The following is a 14,833-nucleotide window of genomic DNA, read 5'->3' on the forward strand; positions in this document are numbered from 1 at the left end:
TAAAATCTTCCCACTTATCATGGAAAAGCCCAGTGAAGTCCTTACTCTGTTTTCTTAATGTATGCATGAGTTCTTTTTGACAAACCAGTGTCCAAAACTAAGGGTGAAGAAGTGCTGATAGAAAATATTAGCCCTGTGCTGGTGGATATCTGTGTACAGGAGTGTGTTATCTGTAGCACACAGCTCTGGGTGCACAGCTGCCTCAATTTTAATTAAGACAATGGTGTAAAATGTGAATAATTCACAACTACGACAATATTCTTGCATCTTTACAGTATTAGAAAGGCTGCTATTTAACACAGGAACACAGATTTTGTTGGCACTGATTGGCATGGTCTAAAAAAATGTCAATTCTTTTTTATTCCCTCCCATATAAATGTGGAACTCTGTAGGCATGGGTAATAACCTATCATTGGCTGCTCTTAGTTCATATTTCAAAGCTTTTCTTCCTCGTGATAAAAGGGAGACTATAAAGTTTCCACAGAGGAAAGATGTCATGTTATTGTCTTTTAGTTTCTATTACAATTTACTGTGGTGCAGTCAGAAAATAAATTGGTCACTGTGTAAAATAATCTTGTCCTAAGTGAAGTCTGAAATAGTTTTCTCAAAAGTCCAAATTTTCCATTTCTTATCTAGATCTATGATTTTAAAATATAATTATTTAAAATATGTAAAACAGCTATGGTAATTATTCATTGAAACTTAGATTGAATAATGGAATTATGCAGGAAAAGTGCATGTGGCTCAAGGGTTGTCATCTGGAAGATAGTTCTATAAATAAAGCCTTAATCATCATCCAGCCATTATGCTCAAAACAGGACCAATTTTAAGGTAGATCAGGTTGTTCAGGGTCTCGTCCAGTGAAGCTGTGAGTATCAAAAACCTGGAGATTTCTCAAGCCCTGGACTAGCAGTCTCAGTGCTTAAACACTCTCCTTCTAGATTTCTTTATCTCTCTAATTCAAAGAGTCATAGTAAATTTCCCTGATTCTTCTTCAAATCATCTCATGAATAAATTGATGTTTGAAATAAAACTGAGCTTCAAGAACAATTTGGTGGTAAAAAAGGAGGGGGAGAAAAAAATAATTTGCTCGGTTGAGATTTAAGGAAGGAAATTTTATTATGGTGTCTCTGGCTTGGTCTACAGGACCAATTCAGGAATCATCCTGTAGCTTTAAACTCCTACTTAAATCTGGAAACCAATCTTTTTAAATGAATTTTTAGATAAATTGCAGAATGTGTACTAGCCACACTGACAACTTGCATATATTGTGTGTGAATCATTACAGTACAGAAAATCTGCAATTGATGCTGCAGGTCTCCTGTTGTTCAGGAGGTAGAAGAGCATCAGCTTGTAATTATTACCAATCAACTTACACTGCATCATATTTCATTTCACATAGGAAAGTGGGACTGGTAGCCTATTCCACTGCTGAGCAGAAATGAGTAATCAGCCGAACCCTAAATATTTCATTATGTTAAAGCTCAATTTATTCTAATGTTTTTGTGGAGTCCATGCTGCTATGTTTACAGCTAATAGAATTTGAGGTCAAAACAAATTTATTTTTCTCCTTTAGCAACTGTGTTCCGATCAGTAAAATCCTATATTTAGGAGAATCACTATATTGGTTTTGAGATGCACTTTTTAAACAGCTGCTTTACCTGCAAGGCATCACTGGCACATGCTGACATTTTTACCCTGCATGCTGGCTCTCTCTGACTCACTGTGGAGTCACTGAAGTGATATAATTATTGGGTCCTATGAATGAAAAATTAAATTTGGGAGGGTTAAAGAAATACAGAGGGAATTGCATTTGCTGGCATTTAGTCCTTTCTACCCTGCTGAATATGTGATAATAGAGCTGGCCAGAATAGATTTTTAAAGAATTTGAATAGCTTTTTTTTTCAACAAAGTGGTAGATGAACATGTAAAACCATTTCATTTTTTATTAGAGAGGACTTTTATGGACTTCATGTCCAGCAACAAAATTAATGGCCAGGTGGGAAAAATAAAGACATCTTTAAAGATCTTTTTTCCAATATATTCAAACCATATATTCTTCACAGTGTAATAACTATACATGAGTTGTACAGATTTATTCTGTGTGTAAAGGCATGAACTTCAGAGGTGCTGGAGGTCATCATTAGCAACTTCCCTAATGTTTTATTTTCATGGTTTAAAAACCAAGAAAACTCTAATGTTTGAATTTGAAAATATTGTCATTTTGAGCTTTTTGAAGTGATTTTAAGGAACAATCTTAGCTGTGACTATCCAAAATAGAAAAAATATTGGTTGAAAACAGCCCTTGGTTTTGTTTTTTTTTTTTTAAATCCTGCCATACTAGCACACAAAGCTTTAATGTTAGTAATGTTTGACAGCTATTCTCTCTGCTTTTGGCATCCCCACTAAATTGAATTCTGTATGCTACCAGCCAACTCTTAGAAATTGGGATTTCAACCTATTTGATTGAGTCTTTTTGACTTAGAAATGTGTCTAAGCATCTGAAATATATTTAAAAATATTTATACATAAATAAACAGCATTTGAACTATGACTAAGGATAAGAATTTTTATTCTGAATGGGACAGATATTACAGAATGGTTTTTGTTTCATAAGTGTCTTCTATAAAGTAATTTGAGATGCTTGCTGCTAGCAGCCTGTGTATTGATATTTCCAAACATGGCTTAGAGGCACTGCTATTTTTAGGTGTTCTCTGGGCATTTGAATACTTCCTGTCTCCTGGTAATGCAATTCTATTGCCTCTTACCAGTTCCATCTCATCCAGCTTTGTTTACAAACTGTAAAGCTGGACCATTCATGGTAAATAGAGCTATTGAATGCTGTAAGTAATAGTTTTTACAACAGTGTTTCAATATGGAGCCAATAGTTTTTAAAAGCAAGATGCAAAGCAAACCTTTCTAGTATGGAGTTGTCTGTGCTGGGTGTAGCAGGTGGTACAGAGATGCAGTTTTCAGGATTTATTTTGATTGTTAGTATGTAAATAATATACTTTCTGAAACAGGGAAGAGAGGTAAGTGATTATGTGAGACAAAGGATAAATGAACAAGCAAACAGGAATAATCATATTCCTTATAGAGCTAAAGAGTATATTAACTGTCCTACATTATCTCTCTAAAAATCAATGAGATTTCTCAAACCCAGGAGGCAGACCACTGTGCATTTGAAGTAAATGTCAGATGTCATGGTAAAAATGCAGTCCAGTTTTTAAAATCAAAAAGATTATTCCTGTATGCCAATTCCATTTTGCTATCTGCGAGCAGAAAACTTGTCCTGGTGTGCAGGCTTTAATTTCTCTACAAAAGATAAAATGAAAGATTGCTAGAGTCCAGAGGTCTTCCTACAGAACAAAATCTGTTGCAAAATATAACCCAGTGCAATCACACATGCATCAGTCAGGCTGAAGCCTGGCTCCCAGTAGGTTCCCTTGTATTAAGTGTACATAAAAGTTAGTGACAATTTAGGCATGATGTTTGCAGAATAAATGCATTGAAATTGTAGTAATTTTTAAAATTAAAATAAACCATTGCTTTTACATGTTCAATGAAAAAGAAATTCAAGAAATCCATATGTCATAGTCAAGACAAAATACTTGTTTCAAGCAGATGGGGCAACTTTATTAGTCAAAGTGATATTTTGCTGTGTAATCTGATAAATGTTCATCTTATTAAAGGCTGAATGCTTAGTTGTTAGTATACCAATATTTGGTCAAATGAAATAAGTCACTAATCAATTAGAAGGCCAAAACATTTTTTCAGTTTATGCAGGCAAAGTTGCCCCTCTGGACTGTGATGGTCAGTTTGAAAGCAGTAGATAAGAGGAAGGCTTCCTTATTTTTATTATTTTCAATATTAATTGGAAGTAGGATAACACTAATTAAAGTCACTATCAGGGATGAGACCTCACAGGGTCAGGTGTAACACTGGTGTGTGCAGGTGCCGTGCTGTGGTGAAGGGCTGGGAGCTGAGAAAGGAAGGTCTGTCGCTCCCTACCACTGCCAGGTCCTGGTGCTTTGGTCACTGCAATGAAGGCACATGAGAGGGTTGGCCAAGGAGGAAAAGCAAAGGGTGGAGCTGTTTCACATCATAATGGAAACATTTTGCCAAGCCTAAGAGGGAATAACAAAGGGGAAAGTAAAAGCCGAGGTGCAGTAGAAGTGGTATTACAATAAAACAATAGATGAGAGCAGTACAGACAGATTTATCATTTGTGTGAAATGAGAGTTGTAGAATTAGGAAGTTGTAGAATTAGGAAAGAAAATCTGTAAGAAAATAAAGCTTGGTTCAACCAAAACTCAAAGCCTTTTAAAAAGGTGTGTGTGAATATTTCAGGCCTTCAACCACTTAGAATTTCATATCATCCCTTGTTTGAGTAATCAGATTTTGAACCATCTCATACCCTGGCACATACTCTGTCCCTCCAATCTCCTTGTGTTCAGTGCTGTGAAGAATGAACAATCTATTTGAACCCCCTTTTTTTAGGTTCTTCCAGTATGAATGTCCTTTGATTACCAGAAATAAATACACAGGTATTTATTAGAATTTTTTGAAGTGTGAGAGGAAAACTAGAATTATTGTTGTGAAAAAGAAATGGCTTGACTAGCCAAATTACTGTAAGGTAACTCAGTGCTCACATTGTGGATTGTCAGAAGCCAAACATATTTATACTGCTTAGGAGAAGGGGCCTTGATGCCTGAGATTTGGGGTAGGTTCTTTCAGAGAATCACAGAATGGCTTGGGTTGGAAGGGGCTTTAAAGATCATCTGGTTCAAACCCCATCCCTGCCACGGGCAGGGTCATCTTCCACTAGACCAGGCTGCTCAAATGCCCATTTAACCTGGCCTTGAACATTTCCAGGGGCTGGGTATCCACAGCTTCTCTAGACAACCTGTGCCAGTGCCTCACCAGCCTCACAGTAGATATATTCTTCTTAGTATTTAATCTAAACCCACCCTGTTTCAGTTTCAAGCCATTTCCTGTTGTCCTATCCCCTGTGTGCTCTTCTCCCTGATAAACTAACGTGATTTTACCCAAATAATACAACTTCTTACGACTTCAACTTCACCTCCTGCTGTTTGCTCATTCAAGTAGCTGGGATGGGTTTTCTTGCACTATGTAAGAGTCCAAAGGTTGCAGGCCCTGACTTGTATATTGATGCCACTCTAATGCAAATGATAAGATAAATATATCTTCTGGGCTTTCTGTGATCTGTGTTACTGTAACACCAGAGCAACAAAGACTTTATGTATGCTTTCAACATCCTTTGTCAAGAAAATGGCAGTTTGGGGGGAGGAGGAAAGGCAAAAAACCAACAACAACAAAAAGAAAAAAAAAATTAAAAGCCATAACAAAAAAACTGCAGCCAAATCAAGATCAAAGCCATATTTCTAAGCCTCTGCAGACTTGAGATACCTTATCGATTGTATAGAACTGAAAAAATTCCTAGAGTCTGATGTTTGAAAGCACCCAGTGTAGCTTAATATTTCTGTAGGTATTTCAAAAAGCACAAAACGTGTCAGCACTCCAATTTTATAGATGGTACAAAAGGAACAGAAAGACAGAGCTGTGTCAATTGAGATGAATACTAAAACTGACTCTTTTCTTGAATGCTGCCAGCAGCTCATAAAAAATCAATTTAATCATGGATTTTCTTGCAGTTAATTATTATAAGAATTACTTGTTTTTAGAAAGCACTTCCCCATCATTTATCAGTCCAGTTTTAATCTCTTAAATTAAATCTATAATTACTATGGATTCCAGTCTATAGAAGAATGATAGTAATAGTCACATTTTTTGTCTTGTCATTTTCTGTTTGTTAAAAGTAAACTGATCAAACCAAATATTCAGTAGAAATGTAGTAAATAAAAAGCACTTGCTGTTTTCAAGATGGTGATCCAATTAAACATGTATAAACCATAACAAACCTCCTAAGGAGAAAAATGCTGCACTTTGATTTATTTTTGGTCACTGCATTTTTATGACAGAAGACATTTTCTTAAGTGCTGACATTTTGTTACTACTTATTGTTTTCAAATATTAATTTAGTAATCCTTTTCTCTTACATCAGGCCTGCAGTTTGTAATGTGATTTACAGAATCTGATCTGATGCATTCCCCAAAGCGAGTAACCAAGTCCATCCAAATTGATTCTGCCATTGATTTCTCTGCCTGTAAATTTACGTGGATTGCAGCACTTTATTTGCTCCTTTACTCCTGGATCTATTAATGTAAATCTTCCTTTCTTCTTTCCCTACCTTTTTATTTCCTTCCCTGATCTCCTTTACAGACATATTGCCTCCCTTTATTCTGATTTCTCTCTTCTTTCCTCTTTTCTTTCCTTTTTTCCCTTCTCTTCCCCCCCCCCCCCCCCCCTTCTGCTGCCTTCTGTCAGTCCAGGAATGTTTTCATCTCACACTCCTTTCTAATTTCTGCTTGATTTCCCCTGCTGCTCTGCTCTGTTTGTATGTGGTAGAGAGCTGCAGGAGGGTATAAAACATGCACACACCAAATTAAAGTGCTAGTACGCTCTGTTAACACCTACAAAGTTACCTTCAGCTGTATTTATCACAGAAGAAATTGTAAATGGGATAAATAGTTAAAGCTGGAGGCTGAAACACGAATTTCAGAAACACTGGATGTTAGACTGCTCCTTTTTACAGGACAGCTACAGAGTGCCATCTATTGTATCCAAATGAAACATTTTCACAGAACAAGCTGAGTTGGAAGGGACCCGCAAGGATCACTGAGTCCAACTCCTGACCCTGCAGAGCACATCGCCAGGTGTCACACCCTGTGCCAGAGATCATTGTCCAAATGCTCTTTGAGCTGTGTCAGGCTGGTGCTGTGAGCACTTCCCTGGGAAGCCTGTTCAGTGCCCAACCACCCCCATCTTCAAATAAGTTCTGCCTTAGTTGCTGTTTTCTGCAGACAGCTGGACATTATGAGTGCATTAACTACAAGCAAACATCACTCACATTTGAGTTACTTTTCTTTCAGTTCTCAACTCTCCCATCATCATGTCATCTTTAAGTGTTTGATTCTATCATCTGCTTTACAGCATTTATCTGCATTTTGTCTTTTCTCTCATGAGAACTCAAGAACATTTTGTCTCTCATTCTCTCAATGAACTACATTCATAACAATTTTTCACAGAGGCAAAGGAATTTTTCCTAGTGTTGTTTCCCACATATTCAAGAAAAATTGGAACAGCTGTTCTTAGACCTCCTTAAATATCATATTAAGGGCTGACTGTAACATTTATACCAGGTGATAAATATGTAACATCCTCACCTTCAGCTTAGACATTTCAGTGAGTGTTACCTGCCAAAGCATTGGCAGGTAACTAATTGCTGCCTCACTCTTAAGAGATTACTTGGGCAGTGGCTGGTATTGTAGTTGATTTCCTTAAGAAATATTTTTTCTACTTCGACTTCATAAATTTTATATCAACTTTTTTACCATTGTTAGCCCTTTTTTCGTTGTCATTCTAATTACACTGTGCAAATGTGAAAAATTACATATTTAAAAACATATTTATTATATTAAGGTGAATTAGCATATACATTCTACTTCCTGTAGCTGTTGTAGTACAGTAAGGACTAAAGGTTATTTTTATAATGACAACAGCACTTAGATGTTCTTGAGTCCACATTTCAGATTCTGCAGGGTACTCAGGTGTGAAAGAAATACAAAGACATGTTAAGGATGGTCAGACTCTATTCAGCCAAATCTGAGTCATGACCAAAATGATCTGATTAGGTAAAAGAGCAGGGGTGGAAACCCATTGCATTCTAATCACACCTTCTGACATTTTCTCCTTATTGTCTGAACTTCCTCTGAACATAATCATCCAAGAGCAGAATGTGAATTTTGCTGTCAAAAGGCCAAAATTATAAAACAGCACTGGCAGCACTTGAGGCATAAATCTGCTGACTTGATCAGAGACAGGGATTAATAACTGGGCCAACATTTTGTTGAGCTGCACAGCTTACTATTCAGTAGATACCCAGTTGTACTGACCTAGTTTTGTCCATGGCCCTGGCTTTCAACTATGTGATCCAAGCCGCCTGTCATATGAGAAAATACTCATTTTTATTTTGAACAAGATCTCTTCTGATTTCTCACCAGCAGAGCATGCAAATATATTGGTTTGACTTTGCTGTCTCTTTTTCTTCAATATTCTGGTAAATAATAAATGGCAGCTGCTCAACTCTTCCAAAGTATTTCTGACGAGTAGGACTTGAAGATGACAAGTGTCACCGTATCATTTTGTGGATGAGGAAACTGAAGCTGGGAGAACGAATGAGTTGCCAAGAACGCTCAGCAGTGCATGGGCTAAGCAGAGAAGAGAAACCATGCTTTCAGCTCACTGTCCTAGTTCTGCTGCAACCCCCAGGCCACTCTTCTAATTAAAAACCTGCTTAGACTTCTTAGATTCTGGATCTCATTATGTCTACTCTGCACATATTTAACAAGGTGTTAAAGGAGTTGCTACAAGGCAAATCAACAGCAGTGATGCGAAAGGAAAAAACCCCTCTACCTTTATTTTCTGATTCTTAAAAATACTTTAAAAATACACAAACTCAATGAAATATATCTTTTGCTCACAGCTGTATTTGTAACTGTTTTCTGACTTTGCAACATTAAAAAAGTCAAGGGATGAAGGACCATATGGAGTAGGGCGAATACTTTGCTTTAGTCTTCTCTTTGAAATACATGAAACTTCAGTTTCAGAAAGCTGAGGTGTTCCTTTAACATCATAATCAAGTTGGGGATACCATTTCAATATTAGCACTGAGCAAAGATTAACAAATGCCTGTGATTTAAGTATCATATCAAGAAAAAGTCTCCATGTATCCATAAGATTTAACTTGTATCAAACAAGGCATCACTCAATTTAATAATTTCTCTTTCTTTTTTCTCTGTTCTTTAAAAACAAAACAGAAATGAAAGATCCATTTGTGTGATGCAGAACTGTGCTATAATATGGGGGAAATATTGAATCTTTTATAGAAGGAGCATTCTGTAGAATGTGTTTTTTTGTTGCTGGCAACTTTTTTTGGAAAACTTAAAGAATGAATAGAGCATTTTATTTCTCTGGGAGGAGTCACAGATATGTATGTGTTTGGGAGACTTGCAGAGCTGGGCTTAAAATTTATACACCATAATTGAACAGCATTTATACTTTTTGTGAAAATTAAATTTTAGAGGGATTTGAAATGGGGTAAGTACCAATAAACATGGAGTGTATGTATGTATATGTGGTTCTGTGTGCTTGTGTATCCAAGAGAGAGCCAGCTCTGAGGCCTTGTACGTAGAGAAGGGGAACAAGAATATTTGGAACCCTTTCTCAAGGATGCTGCCGTGATTGCTTAGGAAAGTTGCCTATTTCTGGAAATAAGTATTCCCATCAGTAAATTGCATGTTATGTTTACATTCTCTGGGTCATTTTTTCAATTTACAAATGTAAATTGATGTAAAGAGCTGTGTGAGACATACCTGTTATTATTTATTGATTTCTATCATAATTAATAGTTTTTAATGTGTGGCAAAAGCAGGTACCCCTTGGGCTGGTTCAGTGATAAAGCTGCAATGTGACTTAACAAATGCATGGTCCTGATAGTGTCGCACCAAAGTTTTTAATGAGATTCTGCTGGATTCGCTTGATCTTATAAATATTATTTGCTCCAAATCTGTCAGGATCACAGCTGCCGTTACTTTACTTGGAGTTGTAAGGTTCTTTTGTTCATTTGTTGCAAAAGCAAGACTAGAATTTAAAATAAAATGTACTATATAAAGATTGGATACCTGGATATGTAGTATTGCTATAAATTAGATTATTAAATATATTCAGTGTTTTGTTTTTCCTTTTAATAAATTTGTCACTTAACATAGTGAAGATGACTCCAATGGGGTGAAATTAATAGAGATGTTGGAATTCAGCCATGAGGGGAAAAAATAACGCATGAGGGGAAAAAATTCCTACCTTATCTGTTCACCAGTTAACACCTTTGTCATCTCTTACGTGGTTTCTTTAGACAATAGCAGGCCACAGTGTCTTAGCAAAATATAGTATGCTTAAGATGCTATGAAAAATGCATATGCAGTAAGAGTGCCTAAACATTACGATTTTGTTTCTGTACAGAGAGCCTCGAAAAATCATCCTGCACAAGGGCTCCACAGGACTTGGTTTCAACATTGTGGGAGGTGAAGACGGGGAAGGCATTTTCGTGTCTTTCATCCTGGCAGGTGGGCCAGCGGATCTCAGCGGAGAACTGCAGCGAGGAGATCAAATCTTATCTGTAAGTGTTTCTGTTGGGCTGTTCTGACCAGCTTCTTCATCTTGTTCTTTGTCTATACTGCAAGGGGAACACAAAGAAGTCTTTCTCATTTCCATGTTGTGAAATCTGAGCTGCAAACAATTTATTCCTGAATATTTTGATTATTTTGCCCTTGGGTATTTGTTACTGGTATTACTTGCATTTAGCTGGGAATGAGACTTTCCTCTACTTAATGCTACCTACCCTATGGTGACACTGGAGGGAGGACCTAAGAACATTGCAGACTAAGCATCCCATATTTTGGCCCATCATCCAGTTCCATTTTTCCCAAAACACACTACTGAGTCCAAGGATATTTCTCAATTCCACCTTTTCTTGGAGGAGAACAAGCAGTAGGATGAAATCAACCATACTCGGTCTGCCATCTAGTGTGCACTCAAGTGCTTAGCAAATAGCTCGCTACAACAAGGAGATTAATTAGGTTATGTTCATTATCTCTCTGCCTTTGATGAATTTGATGGTCCCTCTGAAATTCTTTTCAAATTTTATTGGATGAAATGCTTTTTTAGCCCGAAGTTATATTTTGCATACTTAGACTCAAAAACATCTTTTTAATTTTTCATTCATGTATACATTGATATCACACATTTTAAAACCAGAACATTTGTGGTTTAGGCTCTCAAGTAATTGAACAGCTGACTGAAATAATCTGTGTATAAAGAAATTTGAATAACAATGAAAGCCTTGAAAATGTAGTTAAATATCCATTGACGTTATTCACATTCCTTACAGGAGAAAAAAAAAAGTTATCCCAAATTGATGCAGATGTGACTGTTTCATGTGAAGCACAACAATAGCCTTAAGGCAAAGAGCTGAAATACAGGAAATATTTATCCCAGACAAATGATGGATGCACTAGGCTGCAGTATCACACTTCTTCCCACTGTTGTGCCTTCTATCCCTGTGAATCCTGTATCCCTGGCTGTAATTCAGTTAGAGTTGAGGGTGGAAGATGGCTTCAGCCTGGATGGTTTGTAATGTGGTTATGTGTTTGTAATGTAGTTATGCAACACTTTCCTGGTCAGTGTTTAAATTCATAAGAAAGCTGGATATGGTTTTCCTACATTGCTAAGGATTGTCTTGGCCTATTCTATGAAAAGTGAATTTACCTTACACCTGTCAAAGTTTTGTAAAAAGGTGTAAAGAGGTGGCTGGAGGTGTTTTGTGATATATAGAAAATCTGGTTAAGTTATCACCAAAGGGAGGCAGTAACCTGACATTATGAGGATCACAAGGTATTTTATGTCCACCTGTTCCTTAAAAGTGCTGTAAGAAAAAATGAGTAAGAGCAACTAAAAGGTGTTTGGGTGCTGTTGGGAGTCCACACAGGCAGGCAGGCAGAACAGCCACATGACTACATCTGAAATGCAAAGAGTAAATTTATTTAATTACCTCGCTAACTGGAGGATCCCAAAGCAGCACCTGGGCAGGGACACAGGAATGGGAACACAGGAACCATCAGATTCAGTCCACCCTGAGGGGTGGCAGGGCTGTTCTTTGCACCCACTTATCAAGGGCCCGCACACATGCAGCTTACCACCATGCTGTGATCTCTATGCTTTTTATGATCTCTGAGCTCTGATCTTCTCTCTCCCAAAGCAGGGAGCTCAGGCAAGCCCCTGAGAATGACTCCAAGTCCCTCAAAACACCTACGTTATCCCTAAACAGAAATTCTACTTCTCAAAACAGACAGAGGATAGACAGCAGTGGGCATAATCTAAGGGGTGTGTTCCCACACTGATATTCTCCAGGCCTCAGCATTCCCACCTGCAAGGTCTCTTGGAATCTCACATCCTCCTCTGCACTCTGCTGCTTTTAACCCTTTGTTCCCAACAGTGCCTTAAAGAGCTATTCAGGTAGAAAGTTTCTAGGGAATTGCAAGAAAATCCAAATAGATTCTTATAAAGTTATCCTTAGGAAGAGATGAGGAAGTCAAAGACCTGTGTCAAGAAGAGCAGAGACAAGAAACCCAAAGAATAGAAATAGAAGTTTCTTCAGGACAATTCCGCAATTTATTTTTCTTTGTTTAGATGAAGCAAAATAGGGCTAACCAACAGAGACTAATGAGATCAAAGCCTTTCACAGTACATGGTTTTCAAAAATCCACAAGTTCAAATATAAAAGTCCATTTTCTTTTATTTTTAAGCAGGATATATTTACAACTGTATGCTGGAGCCACAATAAAATTTTTATCTCTAATTTTTCTGTTTTGTTAGTGACATTTTCCATAAGTTCTAATTAATGCTACTAGTGTTGCATTAGCATTTAGTTGTCATGCAAGTGTTGTTTATTTGTCCATTGAGCAGAGAGGGATGGAAATTATTACTAAATTAGACTGCGTACATATCCCCAGGCAATCACCCAGTCAGGGCCCTGTTATTTATTTAGTCACAAATAACTATTATGGATCCATCTTGCCATATTCAGAAAAAAACAGTTTCATGCACCGAGCTCATTAATCTTGTACCATTGTCTAGTGAAGGGTCCCAGACAGCTTAGTTTTATAAGGACTGCAGAAAAAATGTCTGTTTCTCTCTGTTTGTTCCTTCTTGTCTCATCCCTCAGAAACACTTATTTTCCTACAGATATACTTTTCCTATTTGTTTCTCAAAACATGACAAATCTGATTTACAAGAACAAATAGTACTCTCAAAGCTGCTCTTTATAATCAGATGAAGCTTGGTTAAATTTCTTGCAGACAAGAAGCATAGTAAGTGATTTAGAGGTCTGAATTTAATTTCTTATGAGATTGGTATTGCAGAATTACAATGAAGCCACAAGAGTTCTTCTGTTGTGATATTTTACTGCCTTTACAACATGGTGTGACCTGCTTTTTGGCCAATCCCTCTAATATTTATTATCTTTCAGAATGCTGCTTCTTTCATTGTTGTCCCTGCCCATTGCAAGGGAGTCGGACTTGGTGACCTTTAAAGGTCCCTTCCAACCCCAACAGTTCTATGATTCAATCTGATCAATTTATTCAATTTAGCTGGTGTCCTTCTGTGTGACCACAGGCAGGGTGCTTCATTTTCCTAAGCCTCAGTCTCCCAGGTGGACAGTGAGGATCACGGGCTCTCGCCAAATTTATGCCTGTGCTGTAAATATGGCAATGTTGACTGGTTGACAGCTGTGTATTCTCACCTTTTGGAATGTACCTACAAAAATACCTAAAATAGACTGCAAATCCGCCAGTGAGACCCAGCAAGGCTTTGCTTTTGCATGCATTGCCTTGGAGAGACACACTGAGGGTGTATTCATCCTCCCAGAGTCAGCCGACAAGGCTTGGATAGATCCCATAATCTCAGCCTCTCCTTCTGCCTGACTGTCGGGATGTGAGAGGGAGGGATCCAACCCTACAGCCCTCCGGGAGCCCTGGGAAGGACGGTGCTGCAGCCCTGGCCCCATGGATGAGTGAAATTTGAATTTATTTTTCCCAAATGCCACCAGATGGCGGTCCAGGATCAGTAATGGTAGCGGTCTGCCTTTGGCTGAAACTTCAGGAAAAAAGGAGATAACAGGTTTTTCCTGTTTTCAGTTAATTGGAAATGTTTGAAAAATACTTCGGAAAAAAGACTCATATTCCCAGTGCTCCTGTGCAGAGAGAACAAATTAGTCTTGTGTGAACCTTGAAGGTCAATTGAAGAATCATGGAAAATCTTCTGTGTTGGACAATAAAATATTTCAAATAGCCCAAAAATTAACTTCTGTGTTGCACTCATGAGAAGATGGGGGTTCCTCCCTTATAGTGTTTTCTTAAAATTCTGGTTTATTCTGGCTATAATTCATTATACTCCTTTGAATCACCACCCAACTAAATTTTTTTTTTTCATTTCTGAATGTCTTTAAAATGAAGTAACACACATGTCACCAATGTAAGTCCATCACTGTGCTAGAATATATCCCTCCCTGTAGTATTTTCCTCATACTAATTATATCATTACTATTATCAAGTAGCATTTTGAATTCGAGTTTACATTAATGCTTGATTTACTACATGTGCACACCCAGATTAATTTTCATCTCTGACACTTATAGGCCAAAGGAAACAGTTCAGAATATCCATGGAAAAATCATTTCCGTTGTAGAGCAGCAGAAATAAGGTTCCAGTGTGTTAAATGATTTGTTTAAAATAATTTTAGAAGTCTGGGCCTGGTTTAGAGGCTGCTTGAACTCAGATCTAATCCCAAGTTCTCCATCTGTTAGGAGAAAGCAGTCTTCAATAAAAATAAAATGTAATGTTCCTTGATGCCATTCTTGCAGTTTTAAGTTCCACTCCCAATGCTAAGGGATATTTTTCGTATGAAAACAGCAATGGGAAACCAGTGTTGGTTAGTCAAAACCACCTGCATTAGAACAATTTTTTTCCATGAGTCACATGCATAAAATGGCCATCCATTGTGCATACACCCTGACAGAAAGCAGTCTTATAATTTTTGGAAATATGTACATAGTGAATACATGGTAATTTTTAGGGGA

The 14,833-nt window shown here is 37.4% G+C and overlaps 1 protein-coding gene across 1 annotated transcript in view; it reads left to right on the forward strand.

The window, feature by feature from the left end:
• Positions 1 to 14,833, forward strand: part of DLG2 (discs large MAGUK scaffold protein 2) — a 718,789-nt gene that overhangs the window by 495,942 nt on the left and 208,014 nt on the right. The window contains exon 12 of the mRNA XM_041414252.1: positions 10,162 to 10,318. Within this exon, the coding sequence (XP_041270186.1) occupies positions 10,162 to 10,318 (157 nt within the window). The remainder of the gene's footprint in view (positions 1 to 10,161; positions 10,319 to 14,833) is intronic.

This window comes from Onychostruthus taczanowskii, unplaced genomic scaffold (assembly GCF_017590055.1).
Source record: "Onychostruthus taczanowskii isolate IOZ18803 unplaced genomic scaffold, ASM1759005v1 scaffold44, whole genome shotgun sequence".
NCBI lineage: Eukaryota > Metazoa > Chordata > Aves > Passeriformes > Passeridae > Onychostruthus > Onychostruthus taczanowskii.